This window comes from Silene latifolia, chromosome X, assembly GCF_048544455.1.
Source record: "Silene latifolia isolate original U9 population chromosome X, ASM4854445v1, whole genome shotgun sequence".
NCBI lineage: Eukaryota > Viridiplantae > Streptophyta > Magnoliopsida > Caryophyllales > Caryophyllaceae > Silene > Silene latifolia.
Window position 1 is genome coordinate 343,514,455 of NC_133537.1, and position 17,102 is coordinate 343,531,556.

The following is a 17,102-nucleotide window of genomic DNA, read 5'->3' on the forward strand; positions in this document are numbered from 1 at the left end:
GGTGGGGTTCGTCTTAAAAGGCTTTACTAAAAACCATTTTTGAAAAGAAAATATATGTATTTTAAATGATGTGCTTGAATTAATCTTGGTGAAATACAAATATTTTCTTTCATTTGACATTGATTTATTTGTTACCCATCTATGGTAATTGTTAACAGTGAGTCTAATACACGAGAGTTTTACGTATGAGATCAACCCAAGTTTTCATGGACGCAGTTTTGTTACACGGTTAATGAGTAGGTCTCACATATATGAGATCGTAAGTTATAACACGGGTTTTTCAATCTTTGCTTAACTACCATTTTCAACTATTTTCGATATAAATACTTTCAAATATTTGATAAAATAATAATTATTATTACTAAATGTATTTGCATGGTTCAGAATAAGGTGAAGACTAAGCAGAATTCTTCCAGTGACAGAGATGATTAAACAAGCAGCTATTACACCAATTTGGGCAAAGCTTTGCAATAGTTTATCTCAATGTGATTGAAGAGGGTGATTTATCTCCAACTTTCCAATAAATCAATGAATAAAAGCAGTCCAAAGATTAAATCATATACTCACTCAATTTCATAGTTTTTACCAAATATTTGTCTTCCCAAATCAATTTTTACATGGTGGCTACATTTCAATTGTATATCCTTAACCCATTGTTATTCATATTTTGAAATTTAATAGTCAAAATGTTGTCAATCTAATCAGAAAAATGACAATTTATCATACATGATCTAATTTAGACCGAAGTTTAAATGATTTTTATCGTAATGTACTCTTTAGTTTGTCGCTGAAATTTTTCGCCCCCGCTTGGGTGAATTCCTGGCTCCGCCACCGAGTATTAGTATCAAAATAAAATCAAAATAAATTACAAATGTTCACTACTAAGTTTCTCTTCATTGAGTTGATCTTAAGTATAACACCGTCTTACAAAACAATTTGCGATCTAAGTTAGTTCACGACATTAAACCTAACAGGTACGGGTCAAGTTTTCAAGCATAAAGGTCGAAATCGGGTCAGATCATTTCAGTTGTGCTATTACTAAATAACTTAGGATAAAGTCCAGCATACAAGCAACAAACAAAATAATCATCCAGGTCGGATCAATTCAAATTGCCAATCAAATTCAAATCCTCAATCAAGATGCAAACCAACCTACGGAGTATTAAATTATTAAAGTAAAATCAAAATAAATTACAAACGTTCACTACTAAGTTTCTCTTTATTGAGTTATCTTAAGTATAGAACCGTCTTACAAAACAATTTGTGATAGTTCACGACACTAAACCTAACAGAACAGTCAATCGAGTTGAGTACGAGTCAGGTTTTCAAGCATCCAAGTCAATTTTAAAACGGATCATTTTAGGCGTGTTACCAAATAACTTAGGGTGTCCAGTAGGCAACACAACAAAATAATCATCCAGGTCGGATCAAATGGTTCGAGTCAATTCAGATTGCCGATCAAATACAAATCCTCAATCAAGTTGCAAATCAAATACGAGTCGGTCAATTATATCGGATTGTCAGATCAGTTTTGCGAGGTCAAATACAAATCCTTTAGCAAGATGCAAATCAAACACGAGTCACTCAGTTATATCAGATCGTCAGATCAATGTTGCGAGGTCTAACACAAATCCTTTATCAAGATGCAAATCAAATACGAGTCGGTTAATTATATCAGATTATCGGATCAGTTTTGCGAGGTCTAGAACCAAACTATGCAAGGCCCAAGCCGCCCATAAAATCACCCTTCTTCCCTTTTTCCTCCATCCCTCCCTCCATTAATTACTCTCATTTTTTCTCAATCTCACCATTTTTACACACTCTTTTCTCAAAATCTCCAAAATCTCTCAAAAACCCAATTCAATTCGTCAAAAACCCATCTCAAATCACCAATTCAATCTAAATTCCAATGAAAATCTCAATTTCCCCCAATTCTCCTTCTCCTTCTTCATCATCTCCTTCATCTTCTTCAACTACAACCACTTCTTCTTGCTCATCCACCACCACCACCGCAACAACCACCGAAAAAACCACCGTACCACAGCGCTGCATAGGCCTAGACCTTCTCGTTAAAGCCGCCGTCTACCATGTCGCCGGTTCAGTCATCGGAGTTCCTTACATTCAACGCCGCGTTATTCGCCGTCGTAAACCTGCTATTCGTTTCAATCCGATTCTAATCTCTTCTCAAATTCAAGAACACCTTGAACATGATCGTAATAATGATGAAGAAGATGAATTGATTGTTGTTGGTAAGGTAAAGCAACAATCTATGAAGCTCAAGGATCGATGTAAGAGAAAGAGATCAATTAAAACTTGAATTTGTGATTCTGGAATTTGGGTTTTGATCGGATTAGTGTTTACTCATCTGGGTTGATCTTGGATTTTGATGATCGTTTTTCTGTTTTCTTCCCATTTTTCGGATTTTCCGTTACATAAAACAATAAGTAGTCTTTGAGAAGTGGGAAGAAATCAGAAAGACGGAATTTTTGATAAATGGGAAGAAAATAGAAAGACGGAGAATTAGCTCCTTTGTCTCTGTCATTTGTTTATCTTCCATGTTCTTTGTGAAGAGTATTTTAATCAAAGGTAAACAAATGATCGGGTTAGACGGATTATTTGGTTTTTGGTTGGAAATGGGGTAATCAAAGATGTCATCTTTTTTTGGATGAAAAATGATGAATGATGATTCATTTTGCTGTTTTTTTTTTTGTTGTTGTAAATATAGATGAATTAGAATTTAGAAAAATGGAATTAATGTAGTAGTTTGATTAAGAATGTTGTAGGGTTGTACTAGAAGTGTAACTATTGTTGCATGAATGAATGAATGAATACTATTTGCAGAAATTCATGGATTTGTTTTATTTTCATGATGAGTTCGGAAAAAGAGAACTGAGTGTCTCGAAATGTGAATCAATGATCTGATCCTGAATTTTGATCCTTTTTGTTTAGTTCTTAAAAATGTCAATATTTACAAATTTGTCATCTGATTTTACTTTAAAGCAGATGGTATTGTTGCATGCTCCATTTTGATGCATGTTTTTGAAACTGGCTGCTTTCGAATTCTCTGATGACAAGAAAGATCAGTGCAGAATTGGTTCTTGATCAATTCCTGAAGTACAGTGAGTTCGGATTTGAGGTGAATCAGTGTAAGTGGAATCGCATAGCTGAAGAAGGGTAAGCACTTAGATCAACTTGTAAGGTGTTAATATCCCGTAACCAATTAAACTTAAGATATCGAGTTCAATTCCCTGGGAATGCAATGCAGAATGCTAAAACTCAGAAAGAAGAACTTTGTCGTCGTGTGTCCTACCTGGTGTGTTTGGTTCCGACCTGAGTTTTGTAAATGGAATAGCACTTGTTGCTAGTTTGCCATATTTTATGGTCTCGCGTCTTTTGCAACAGGATTAGAGAGCATCATCTTCTCTAGTTGGGTATAACAAGCTTAGTCTCCTTTGATTTCATACAGTCATAGGTATAACGAGCTTCAACTCGACAATACTCGTAGATCTTATGATTTTTGACTCTACTAGACTTTGATATCGTTCCATGAATGAATGCGATTTGCAGAAATGCATGAATTCATGAATCATGATATACTACTAGCTCTGTTTTTTTTTTGTTTTTTTTTTTACATGACATTTTTGTTTCTGAGGTGAATTTTGATCCTGAATTTTGATCCTTTTTGTTTAGTTCTTAAAAGATGTCAATATTTACAAATCTGTCATCTGATTTTATTGTTGCATGCTCTATTTTGGTGCTTGTTTTTGAAAATGGCTGCTTTCGAATTCTCTGATGACAAGAAAGATCACTGCACAATTGGTTTTTGATCAATTCCTGAAGTACAGTGATTCAGTGAATGAGTGAACCTTGGGAGCTGTCATTTTACTTGTGCAAGTCGAATCGCATTGCTCAAGAAGGGTAAGCACTTAGATTAACCGGTAAAGTGTTAATATCCCGTAAAGAATTGAACTTGAGGTATCGAGTTCAATTCCCTGGAAATGCAATGCAGAATCGGAAGGAAGAACTGATGAGTTTCGTCTCTTTGCCATTGCTTGTCGAATAAATTGGCCTTGTAAGGTTTTTAGGCTCCGTTTGGCAAGACATTTCAGGTACCTGATTTGGTCAAAGTGGCTTATTTGACCAAAATTTCAAGTACCTTATTTTTTTTGTAAGCGTTTGCCAAGTAGCTTATTTAACGACCTGAAATGAAATGCTACCTAGAGTAGCATTTAAGATTTCAGGTTCCTGATTTGCTTTAATGTTCCGTTTTTACCCCTTAAATTTACATTATTAAATAATTATCATATCCTTTTACGTTATTTTGCCAAACACTTTTTTATATAATCAGCTACCTTATCAGTTCATAATTTTCAGCTATCTTATCAGTTCAATTAGCTTTTCAGTTTTCAGCTAGCTTTTCAGTTAGTTTTACCAAACAGAGCCTTAGTGTAGTTGTTGCAAAACGCGTCAATGGTCAAAACGCGTCGCAATTCGTATATTTACTGGTAGAATAAGGGGAAGGGATTGAAGAACAAGAACATTTGGAGTAAACGGGAAGATATATTCATCTATCCACTACACACTACATTATTTCATATGACCCTTACATGATACTGTTACAAGCCGACTGCCCTAGCATCGAAATCTTTTGTAAATGTAGGATGTCTGTCATCGGAAAGGCGAATACATCAACTCCTCACAAAAAAAATTACAAAAAAAAAAAAAAAAAAAAAAACGAATATTGATTAGTCACCAAAACAAAAAAGCCATTATTCGGCTTTCGAGTGACCTACATTAGTAGTATTCCCCGGGACTTGGACGTTGCACCGCCTTAAGCAAGAATTTGTGATCAAATGATAAGCGAGGCGGTTTTACTACGAGTGTTAACCTTCTTGTCGTCCCTCTAACCGAATTCTACATATGGTAAAATCCCTTTCTTTCTCTCTTGTATTTTCCTGTATGTATGTACATGTCAACCCAAAACTAAAATGACTGCATCACAGAGCATGCAACAGCTTGTGCCCAATGTCTTAACTTGGTCTTCACTTCTTGTGGACTATCGCCTACAAAATACAATTAGTTTTGTTTCAGACGGTCTGAAATAAGATGGACTAAAAGTCACCTTTTTTTTAATAAAATGTAACTATAATGACAAAATGTTATAACTAAAGTTGACACTTTTTACCCTAAAACTAATGGTAACATTTTATCAGAAAATAGTAACATTTTATCGTAAAATGGCTACATTTGGTCCCGTCTTATTTTAGACGGATAATAGCCCGTCTGAAATAAGAATTTGCATGCAAAATATTATGTAAAATTGCAAATTTTCAGAATTTGTACAGGACTTCATGAATAATGCATATGTTTTGGTGTAAAGAGACCCAGAAGAGCGAATATGATGCTCGCAGGTTTGATGAAATTATTTTATGATTAATAATGAACGCTATTAATTCGAAAAAATATAATGTTGAAGAACTTAAAACGGCTCGGTTAAGATAGAAATCGTACCTGGACCACAAACTTTCCAAGAGTCTTCACTAGTTGGACTATCGGAGACCGAGGATCGAGTCCCATTAGAGCTAGGGGTGGACACAGGACTTGGTGACAATTGACGATTAACCGCGAAATAAAGGTCTAATGCAGGCAATGTGTTGCAAAGTTTTTGACCACCCTGTTCATTAAACCTAAAACCAAGTTCAATGGACCCTTTTAACTCCTTAAAATCTTCATCTGTTATTTTTTCTACCTCAACTGTTAATTTCTTTTTTCGTTCCTGTTTTATTATTTGGTTTCGACGACGTTTTTCCCATGCTTTATCCCTTGGTGTCTCACACATTGATAGTTGTTTAGACAATTTTTTCTTGCTCTTCCAAAATGGTGGTGCATGGACTAAACGTTGCAGTTCCTCTGACTCGGTTGATTCTATAAAAGTTTTTTGGGTGATTGATGTGGGAACTTTCGGGGGTGGAGGTGGTGGTGGAGGTGATGGTGGTCGTAAGGCCAATGATTTCGAGTCCATTTAATTTTATTTGATTGATTGTACAAGACTAGCCGTGGCAGCATGAGATGCTGCCGCGGCCAAAGGAAAAAATGAGAACTATTTAGAGAGTTTATATGTTAATAGTTTGTAATATCTAAGATAATTAAGGATCCCGGGGTAATGTTACTAATAAAATTGTAGGTCAAATGAGCGATTATTACCGCTACAGAATTGTTTTTTTGTAATTTGTGAATTTTTTGTTTTGGGTTTCTTGAGGAGAAAGAGAAGTCGGGACAACAAGAAACCCAACTAAATGTTAGGAAAAAAGGGATGAAAGGTTTAATGCAAAAGAGGGTGCTCGTTTGTGACATATATGTGCGATTGTTACGCTTATTCGTTAAAATGCATGAATGTTATTGCCATCAATTTTACTATATCTTCTGAATTTAGAAAGACTATTTTTAGAGAAGTATTGGTAGCTAAATTACATTTTTTGTAAGGTAGTTGATTTTCCAGCTATTGAGGATATTGTGAATAAAATCCTCATAAAGCCAACACGATTACAATGATTATTATTATTACAAGAATAACAAGTGGTATCCAACATATTAGCGTAAGACCGCGTTATAAAAGACCAATTATTTTGAGATTATATATAATACTCCGTATGAATGATTTTGAAGAACGTACATGAGTTTCAAAAACATACTCAAATGGAATAGATGAAGTATACATTGCACGTATTATGATATTGTTAAATTAAGATACTTAACACAAAATAAAAAAAATTATTATGCATATAACGGTCCTATGTGATTGTTTACCCTCGACACCTCGTGTGAAGTACTTTCCACTACATGTAACGAAGTATACTTCCATGAATCGGGTTAATTTATTTCAGATCATCTTAAACCGTGACATTTTCAGTTCACAATTCAAGTACGAGTCAACTTGAATTAGGTCATTAAACTTCTTACAATGTAGTTCACTCTTAGGGCTTGTTTGGAATGTGAGTAATTATTAAGGGAGTAATAGAGCTAAAATGAACTAAAGAATGGAGGGGAGGGATGAGGGTTGGAAATAGAAATGGGGAAATATAGTGTAATAGTCCCTTAATTAAGGGAGTAATTGTTCCCACCTCCCCCTCAAGTAATGCATTACCTCCGTCCTCCATATGGAGGTAATAATTTCTCCCTGACCTCCTCTTTCCACCCTCCACAACCACCACAAAACACCAATTTCCTCCAATTTCTTCTTATTTTAGCTATCATTACTCTCCTAATAATTACTCACATTTCAAGCAAGCCCTTAATTATAAAGATTTTATTCTAATTCAACCTTTATTAGCCTTGTTTATTTCAAATCGAGTCATTTCAATTCGACCTATTCTACAATACGAATCAACTTTGAATCGTACATCTTTCGATGTGGTTTGAAAGCAGGTGATTTCAACTTAACTCGATTATTCGAAAAGATGAGATATGTTGGTCTTATTACAGATAATCAATCTAATTTTCTGAACTTATAAAAAAAAAAAAACTTTGAATCGTACTTTTCAAATCCGTTCAACTTTGAGTCGGTCCGGTCGAGTCGGGTCATTTCGAATCAAGTCACTCGAAATTCATTCCTTTTGCGCGCTCGAATCTTCCAAGTCGCAAGTTCGAGTTCCCTACGCAGCTTTCTACTATCAACTTCCAGAAAAACCTTCGTCAATTCTAGGGTTTCTCTCTTCTCTTTTCTCTCTTTCAAGCTCCATCAATGGCGTCCGATGCTTCTGTCGCTCTTGCAGGTCCTCTTTCTCCTTCATCTCCTCACTCAATTCATCTTTTTTTAACTGATTTTTACTGTTTTTTTTGCTGATTTTTACTGTTTTTTTTGCTGATTTTTTCTCGTTTCAATAAACAGTGAGGCAGAAAGTGCAGGACTTACTAAACGCAGCAATTACAGGAAACATCGATGACTTAAAAAGTAAATTTGAGTAAATTTTAATTGATTTTATGGTGTATAGTGTTTTTCTTTTGTTAATTTAGTTTTTTAATTAATCGTAGAGTTCGCGAAGCAATTAGATGATGGTAAAGGTTTGTCGAAAACAATGGCGGATATTAAGGATGCTAATGATCGAACCGCGCTTCATTTTGCGGCAAGGGAAGGGAAAACGGAAGTTTGCAAATATTTGCTGGAGGAATTGAAGCTTGATGTCAATGTTAAAGATGCTGATGGTTTGCAATTTGTTCTATATTTTGTAATTTGTTAATTTTTTTACGCATTTCGAATGTTTTTGATGTAATTAGGTTAGATAGTTTACTTTTCCATATTTCCAATGGAGCCAAAGACTCATTACTCTTTGGTTATGGATTATATGGAATAAATCAAAATGGCTCACTAAAGTGGTTGCGCTTCTTTCTTTTGTGAAGTAGCGGTCCTTCGATGCTGTTCTCGATGCAATTTCCATCTTGGGTCATTCGGAAACAGCCTCTTTGTGTTGCTAACACAAGGGTAAGGCTGCGTACATCCGACCCCCCCTTACCCCGCAATTTACGGGAGCCATTGAGGCACTAGGGTAATGTTGTTGTTGTTGTTGTAGGTTAGACAGTTTACGTGATTGTTTGTTATTTGGAAGGTGTCAATGCTGAGTGCTTGAGTTTGATAGTACGCATTTCTTTTTATATTACCCGGAATTTTGTTATTCGTTTGAGTTCATGTGTTTGGAGTTTGAACCTTAATGGTGTGTTTGGATAGCAAAAGTGGAGGGAAAGGGAAGGGAGGGGGAAGGAGGGAAGGGAAAGGGAAGGGAGGGAAGGGGAGGGGGAATGGGGAATGGGTGTTTGGATACAATTTCCATCCAAATCTTGCCTATTGTGGAGAGATTTTGATTTGCCTTTGAGGAGGGAAAATGGATCCCTCCAAATCCCTCCCCTTCCATTTCCCTCCACCCTTATTTGTTATCCAAATAAGGGATTTTAAATCCCCTACTCTCCCTCCCTTCCTTTTCCCTCCAAATCTCTCAATCCAAACATACCCTAAATTTAGTTATTTGTCATTTAAGAAGATGTGTTGGCGGTTTGTACTTTGGGCTAAATTATGTTATAAGCTTTAGTGAAATGCTTTATGTTAGTGTAGTTGCACATTTTATGCAACAATTGTGTTGAGCCTGCAAGGAATATCTATGTTAGCAACTAGCGTATATTGGTCATTCAATATGAAATTTGGTAATGGAGGAGGATATCAGTAAATGGTGAAGTACCGTGTTCACCCAAACTTACGGTTGTCATTTGGCATGATTTTTCCCGGCCATATGTGTTTTTAACTGACCTGTTTTGTTTCTTTCCCGCTGCTTCGGTATAAGGAACTGAAATATGGCTGTGTATATTACTAGGTCTAGACTTGATAATTGGTTTATGCTGTCTCGATTGATTTTTCATTTGCCATCCCCAAACTAGGTATCTGATGGAGTATGGAGTTTTGATACGGATGTGTGGTGGTGTTAGTAGCTTTTTAATATGTGTATTTCCATTAGTATTATATTATGGGCATTCCCTTGTACTTGTCATATTTGAGTGGTTCGCCTGTTGTATACTCGTGTTATATGAGTATTTATCAGTGTCGCTAATACCTTGTTATATATTTGCTGTAGCTTAGGTTGTATCTCATCACTCGTTAAAAGATTTAATACTCAGTATACTTTAGCTGATAACGAAGACCTGTAGTCTGTGTGTGTTTGAAGCCTTATCTGCTGATGTGACGTTTAATAAACGAAAGGCTTTTTGAACAGTTAACAAAGACCGAAATTGAAGTACATAGTGATGATCCTGACATCTTGTTTGTTACAGGGGAGACGCCTCTTGTTCATGCAGCTAGACAAGGTCATGTGGATACAGTCAGTTTTCTTCTCGAGCACGACGCTGACCCTGCACGTGCTAGTGACTTGGGGGCTACAGCTTTACACCATGCTGCTGGCATAGGTATAGTTTTTGTGATCACTTGGCACATAGCATTCGGAGGAATTTCTGCACGCTTTTACTTTCTTTGGGGGTGGGTTGGGATGGACATATGCTCTACAGACAATGCTCATATTATACTATCAGTATGGCCTTGTACATGGCAGTTTCTGGGACACAGTTCCACTGGCCTGTCAGAATCAGCTCGAGTGAATTAAAGAATGCGATTGGCATGTCCTATTTTATCATACCCTTCAATGCTCCTATTGGCGAATGAAACAAGCACGCGGTGTTTGCTATGAGGCTCTTTTTGGGGGTTTTCATGAAACCTTAAGCCTTTTACTTTTTTTTTTTTTTTTTTTTTTTTTTTTTTTTTGTGCTTGCTCTTTGGATGTGTGCTTACTAAAAACCCCTCCGTGCGTAGGAAATATTGAGTTGATAAAATTGTTACTTTCAAAGGGAGCTGCTATTGATTCACAAAGTGACTCTGGCACTCCTTTGATTTGGGCCGCTGGGCATGGTCAAACAGATGCTGTGAAGGTTCTCTTGGAGAATCATGCGAATGTAAGTGTTGATTTCATTGTTTGTTGCAATTAGTTTCCAAGTGTTTTCATCTTTCAAGAGTATCGATAATAAGGTTATGGACTCATTAATATTTAATTGGTGTTTGTATTAATTTTTGTATTTGTATTGCAGCCTAATACTGAAACTGATGATGGTATAACCCCGTTGCTGTCAGCTGTGGCAGCTGGTTCTCTGGCTTGTTTAGAGCAATTAATTCAGGTCAAGATACTCATTATTTATATTACTATCGTTTGGTATACTTCGAGTTTCTCCTCAACGGCTTCACGCTAGCTTTCATTCTCTTCCACTTCTCCCCTCCTGTAAAAAAAAATTGTAATTATACCTTTTAACAGCCTTGCAGATGGGAATCATGGGACATTACTTCAGGGACATATTTCTTTTTGTCTCTTGAATATGTTAACGTTCCACTGATACTTGCTACTCATATTTTGAGCAGGCAGATGCAAATGTGAACATCTCTGCAGGCGGTGCCACTCCATTACACATAGCTGCAGATTTTGGCAGCTTAGATATTCTCAATTGCTTACTAAAAGCTGGAGCTGATCCAAACATCATGGATGAGGTTAATCCATTCTACCTCTTTTATGTCTAATGTAGGATGTTCTTTCAATTTTCCTCACTGGCTACAGATTTCTTTTGTCTGAACTGGGTTCAATGATTTTTTTTGGGAGCTGCTATTTGTCGCCCAAGTTTTACTAATGTCGCCCAAATTATGACATGAATTTTCCAATTCTACCCTTTCTTATCTATATTTCTATCTTACTAATATTGTACAACACTACAACAATCTATAAATTTTTTGAATTCCTAAGTCGAGATTTGTATTCCTCCTCCGTCATCTACATTTGAATGATACATGTTATTTCCAATTATTATTATTATTACAACTAAATTAAATCACTCCATCATCATTAGTTCGTTACCCCCACAAAAACAAAGCATATGGATGTACGATTTAATTTCATATAATAAAAAATTAAATCACCCCAATCAACATGAAAAATAATTATATAAATCACCCAAATAACATGTTTGCTGCATATTGTTGAATCAATAATTGACATACGGTCTCATACAAAGAGTAAATTTTCATAAGCAATGAATGATGATGGGGCTATCATAACGGATTAAGAGTAGTTGGGATGTTCGTGTGAGTGGCTCAATACCACCACCGCTGAGTCGTGTAAAACGCTTTGTCATCACCGCCCCGTGGTCGTGTTCTGCGCACGAACAATCCATGGACGTGTCTTGAGTAGCGGAGGAACAAGCCATGGTTGTGTCGTGTGTGGCGCACGATCTGCCATGGCAGTGATGTGTTCGTCAAGTTCGCAGGAAGGGCATGATGAGGGCGATGGATGTTCTCGAGAAGGACACACTTGGTCTTGTGCGTGATGACGACGATGTTAACATCAGTTCAGTAGTGATAAATTGATGGTTAGGGGGACTTTGATTAAGCGGATTCGATAATCTAATTAGCAGAAATTTGTGATTAGTATTCAATTAATTTCAGATATTTAGCCTAATTTTGATCTAATTTCTCTTTTCCAAACCTGAGTGCATAATCTCTGTACAAAAAACGACAATTTATATTGCATGGATTTAAATTTCAGGAGTAATGGCTTACCTTAATTTTTTAACTGGTTGGAGATGAATTAGGGTGGGAGGGGAAATGGATTACTAAAGGATAATTTAGTCATTTGGTCGGGCGATTTTAGTAATTTATAGGCGACAAAAAGAAAAAGTGTTTTTTTTTTAGTGTATGATTATTTATTCCACCTTAGTCTTGTTTTGAGTAATGATTTGATTATTCAGAAGTGTGTGCTCTTTAATGAATAATTGTCCAAGATCTGTTGTTCAGCACCTGAATATTCCATCTAGTTCACTCGCGTGCTTTAAATGTGTGTAGTATTTCCTTGGTATTTTAGGCTTCATTGGTCAAAGTGTAAATTGTTTTGTATATTGTTTACTTTCACATAATGGACTTCATAATTAGTCTTGACTGTTAGATCTATCGTGGAATGTGGTTGATTGTGATAACAGAGTCTGAGCACACTTTTTAGTCAAAAGCGGGAATTGTTTGTCTAACAATCACAATTGGATATAATCACGTGATGTTAGAACTTAGAAGTTCTTCGCTTAGTCTGAGCTGGCTGGACTAGCAGGTGAATCGGAAATGTTCCCTTGTTTATATGTGCAATGCCTGCCAGTAACCACCATATGAGGAGGAATTGATTGGCTTGCATTAAATCTGAGTTCAATTTAGATATATTCCATTTCATGCTGCAATTTGTTATAGTATGGAAGTAAACGTATGATTAATTGATTGGCTTGCATAATTACTGTTAATTTTCTCTTTGAAAACACAGGATGGTCTAAAGCCAATTCAAGTTGCTGCAGCAAGAGGCAACCGAAGCGCAGTCGAGATTCTCTTTCCATTGACTACCCCTGTGCAATCTATTCGTAATTGGAGCCTTGATGGAATACTAGATCATATGCAATCTGAAACACAAAGACAAGAGGTATCTCTTCTTATGTATGCTATTGTAATTGTTTTTTCTTATGTGGCCTGTGGAATTCTGGCAAAACCGCTGCATTTATTGCAGTTGTAAAACTGTCAGTTTATGTGGACATTTTTGCTACTGTTTTTTAACCCCAAATTTTTACCCTGAGGCACGGCCACCTATAGGCTATGTTGCTCCGAACTTTCACTTTTCAAACTGTACCCGTGTGACCGTGTCGACACGACATGGATATGACTTATGAGTATGGATTCCGTACCCGACATTTACTAGTCTGAGACTTCTCCTAGGAGACCTGAATTAGTGAGGCTCACACCAAAAAGGTAGAGGAAGATAGGTTTATAAGGCATTTAGTGTTATATACTTAAATTTAATGGTTCTAAGTTTTATTTGTCAAATTTATTTCCAATATACTAAAAAAATTGGATTATTTCAAATGTAGAAGTGTATTCTTGCTTTGACATGTCCCCACACCTTTATCCTCATTTTAGGACAAGGTCTCTGTGCCTCAAAGTTTTAATCATGCCGAACCCAACACTCGGATATGTACCCGTGTGCTGTGTCCGACACTCGTAGCCAAGTCAGAGTAACATAGACTATAAATAATTCAAGTCTATACCTTGTTTCTGTTTGTTGAAGTACTGTCTAGATAACACTTTTGCTGCTGTATAGAATTGAATTTTATGCTGTCAGTGAATAAGAAATTTTTTTTAGGGTTTTTTGGCAATTGCGACTTTCACATTATTACCTCATTCCGTAATGTTTAGATTGGCAAGTACCTTTTCTGCCTTATTTATTTATCTTCTTTTATTGTAGGATCTTGGCAGAAGTTTGAAAGAAGCCAGCTTGACGAGCGATAAGGGCTTGCAGAAGCAAGCTTTACCTGAGGTATATCTTAGTCAGCTTGTGTTGCTTTATGTTTTGTTTGGCCCCTGTGTTTCTTGAAATGTAATTTGAGATTGACAGTTCTAATCATTTGCAGCATTAGTTTTTGGTCCCATTTGTAACAAGTTGTGTCGTACCATCTTTGCTTTTCAGACCCTACCAAGCAGAATTTATATTTTTGACTTTTTTAGCTTTTGTGTTCTTGATACTGTAGTTTTGCTTTGCTAGAACACCAAATTTCTTTGTTTGGGTGGATCGGACCAAAACTAGAGGCTGAATTCCTGTAAACCAGTATTCTGACCTAAGTTTTTTTGTTATGCATTGTCTTCTTAAAACCGTAGTTTTACTTCGCAAAGACACCAAACTTCTTCTGTTTGGGTAGATCACATCCAAGCAAGAGGCTGAACTCCTGAAAATCAGTGAATTAGATATTCAAGTAGTTTAAATGGGAAAATAGACCCATTGTATGTAATAGTAAAGCTAAGGCAACCATCTTTAGGTGACTCCTGAAGCAAAGAAGAAAGCTGCAGAAGCAAAGGCACGAGCAGACGATGCTTTCAGGAGGAAGGACTATGCATCAGCTATAGATGCATACACAGAGGTAATTAACTTTTCAGCGAACTCCTGCTGTTTAATAGTAAGAAATGTTGATATTTTCCTTGATGACTGACAAGTGAAATAATTTTATCATGTCAATATCAGCAATTCATTACAAATCCAACATGTTTTCACAAAACACATCTTATCTTTTGGCAGATATTCATTATAAATGAAACAGAACTTTCTTTTTGCCTGGCTTTCGTTATTGAATAACCACCACTCTTGTGTGCATGCTTACTGGAGTACACACTATGAACTTGTGAATTTCGTCCTCATAACTGTTGTATATTAGTATATGTTTGTCAATGGAAACTTATTGGGTACTAGTACCGTGGGTGTTGTTTGTTTTCATGCTTTGTTGTAACTTGGAAAGCGTTGCTATGTAAATTTATTATGTTCTACTACCATGTGTGTTGTTTACGCTCTCCTCTAAGGTTCATGCTTGGTTTATACCGTAGAAAGCATTACAATGCGTATTTCAGGTTCTTAAAAGTTAGAAATAGAAAGATAGGTACTTGAGATTTCTAGTAGTCTTTTCGTATTTCATGCCTGGATTGTGCGAGTGACTTTGATGCTATCTCTTGGAAGCTGAAGCGTTGTGATCTTTTGCTGCTGTAAATTTCACAAAAATATATACGAGGCGGTATTAGAGGTAAACCCAACACATTAACCATGTAATCAAATTAAGAATACATAGATGTTTGGGTTGGTCCCATATGTGAGACCGTGTCATACAAGACTCGCTGCTCTAGTTTGCCTGCTATCACTCTATCGAGATTTGTTTGAACTTCTACCGCAGTTATGTCCTTGGGAAAGCCTTGCTAACAGGTGAAAATCTTATTATTATTATTGCTTAATTTTATTTTGTTGGTGTCACAGGCTATTGACCTAGACCCAACTGATGCGGCATTATTCTCCAATAGAAGTCTCTGTTTGCTTCGTATGGGGCAGGCTGATCAAGCTTTAACTGATGCTAAGATCTGCAGATCTCTAAGGCCAAACTGGGCTAAGGCTTGCTTTCGTGAGGGTGCGGCTCTACGTTTACTGCTGGTATGGTGATTTCCGTTTTTAATTTTGAGTGAGATTTGAGCTTTTTACATTTTAACGACGGAGTTTTGAAAAGTTCTTCGTTTTGTCGGCCATAAAAAAGGGTAAAAAGAAAATCAAACCTATAATTCAAAAGCAGCTCTCCGAAGTAAAATTACCCGAACCTCTGAGCCAAAGCTGAATTTTTTTCTTTTGAACTTGTACTCCCCGACTATGCACAGTAATGCTTGCTTATCTCCTCATTGTGTGTACTTCACTACAGAGGTTTGAAGATGCGGCCAATGCATTTTATGAAGGCGTGCAGCTCGACCCTGAAAATATGGAACTAGTTAGATCTTTCAGGTAATTCCCTGATCTTTGTTCTCCATCTTTGTATGTTTAATTCTCGATTCACATGGAATTAGTTCTTCATTTTTGTATTTAAATCAGCACAAAATCTCATTATAGACGGCAACTATCCGTCTATAACTAAAGACGGGCCAAGTAACATACCACATTACGCATAAAACAAACAACTTACGTAGTGGGGCCCAAAAATGTCACCACTTTAAGGATATTTGACCCGTCTCTTGCTATAGATGGATATATCCGTCTATAGCAAGACTTGCTGTTAAATCAGTCAGTCAAATAATAACATATCTCAATTTCTTGAATTTTTGCAATGTTTTGTCATAACAGAGAAGCAGTTGAGGCGGGGAGGAAGGCTCATGAAAGCGAAAAGGCAAAATAAGGGACTTATGCAGCCGTTTATGAGCAATGGAAGGACATGTAACATGAAAAAAAATTGTAGCTCTCTGAATGTTTGTACGACTAGAGGAATATATCAGTTTGTAGTCGCGCAATTTTGTTGATGAGAATTGAAGTTTTGTTACATTTTGGTGACCGACAGTAACAAAAATTGAGTCAGTAACTATACACACATAAAGGTTATATTCATCATTTTGGGTAAGGCTTTTATGTCGCAAGACTTTAAGACCTCGTTGTTGTCCTTGCATTGAAGACGAGCATATCCGTCACAGGCTGAAGACGGGTGATAATAATTGTTCGTAAATTCTTATTTCAGACGGGCTATTTTCCGTCTGAAATAAGACGGACCAAATGTAGTCATTTTACGATAAAATGTTACGGAGTACTATTTTCTGATAAAATGTTACCATCATTTTCAGGGGAAAAAGTGACAACTTTAGTTCTAACATTTTGTCATTAAATGGTTATATTCTATTAAAAAAATGGTGACGTTTGGTTCGTCTTGTTTCAGATTGTTTGAAGCAAGACTTATTGGTTGTTAGAACATGCAAATGGGACTGAGCCTACCCGAACGGAGTAGAGACGAGCCACTTAAGAAACACAAGGACATTCACGCGTGTTTTACATTCCAAAAACAATTATGAATATTTTCATAGATAAATCGACACTTTAATTAATTAATTAATTAAATATAAAGAAAATAACATTTCAAAATTCATCAACCCATATTATTTAAATTCTTTTCTACAAATTTAAACCGGTCCATAATAAGACCGTCTGACCGTATAAGACGACCTC

The 17,102-nt window shown here is 36.3% G+C and overlaps 2 protein-coding genes across 3 annotated transcripts; one reads left to right on the forward strand and one right to left on the reverse strand.

Moving 5' to 3' along the window:
- Positions 1-4,555: 4,555 nt before the first annotated feature.
- LOC141619693 (uncharacterized) lies at positions 4,556-6,104 on the reverse strand. The gene is made up of 2 exons (XM_074436715.1): positions 5,512-6,104; positions 4,556-5,063 (listed from the first exon to the last, which is right to left on the reverse strand). Exons 1-2 carry the CDS (start codon positions 6,020-6,022, stop codon positions 4,984-4,986), a joined length of 591 nt encoding a protein of 196 aa, XP_074292816.1. The 5' UTR covers positions 6,023-6,104; the 3' UTR covers positions 4,556-4,983.
- A 1,475-nt stretch (positions 6,105-7,579) lies between these two features.
- Positions 7,580-16,503, forward strand: LOC141619692 (uncharacterized). Of its 2 annotated transcripts, XM_074436712.1 has the most exons (13): positions 7,580-7,772; positions 7,889-7,951; positions 8,032-8,202; positions 9,814-9,945; positions 10,346-10,485; positions 10,618-10,704; positions 10,943-11,068; positions 12,873-13,025; positions 13,842-13,913; positions 14,410-14,511; positions 15,390-15,560; positions 15,820-15,899; positions 16,236-16,503. In XM_074436712.1, exons 1-13 carry the CDS (start codon positions 7,742-7,744, stop codon positions 16,285-16,287), a joined length of 1,380 nt encoding a protein of 459 aa, XP_074292813.1. In that variant the 5' UTR covers positions 7,580-7,741; the 3' UTR covers positions 16,288-16,503. The 2 variants fall into 2 exon arrangements, with proteins under 2 accessions (XP_074292813.1, XP_074292815.1); XM_074436714.1 differs by lacking the exon at positions 13,842-13,913 and having other exon boundaries at positions 7,585-7,772.
- Positions 16,504-17,102: the final 599 nt, after the last annotated feature.

Coding starts and splice junctions, on each gene's coding strand:
- LOC141619693 (XM_074436715.1), bottom strand. CDS start 6,022: ATGGACTCGAAATCATTGGCCTTACGACCACCATCACCTCCACCACCA. Junction 5,064..5,511: donor TTGGAAAGTTTGTGGTCCAG/GTACGATTTCTA, acceptor TGTATTTTGTAG/GCGATAGTCCACAAGAAGTG.
- LOC141619692 (XM_074436712.1), top strand. CDS start 7,742: ATGGCGTCCGATGCTTCTGTCGCTCTTGCAG. Junction 9,946..10,345: donor ACACCATGCTGCTGGCATAG/GTATAGTTTTTG, acceptor CTCCGTGCGTAG/GAAATATTGAGTTGATAAAA. Junction 10,705..10,942: donor GTTTAGAGCAATTAATTCAG/GTCAAGATACTC, acceptor TATTTTGAGCAG/GCAGATGCAAATGTGAACAT.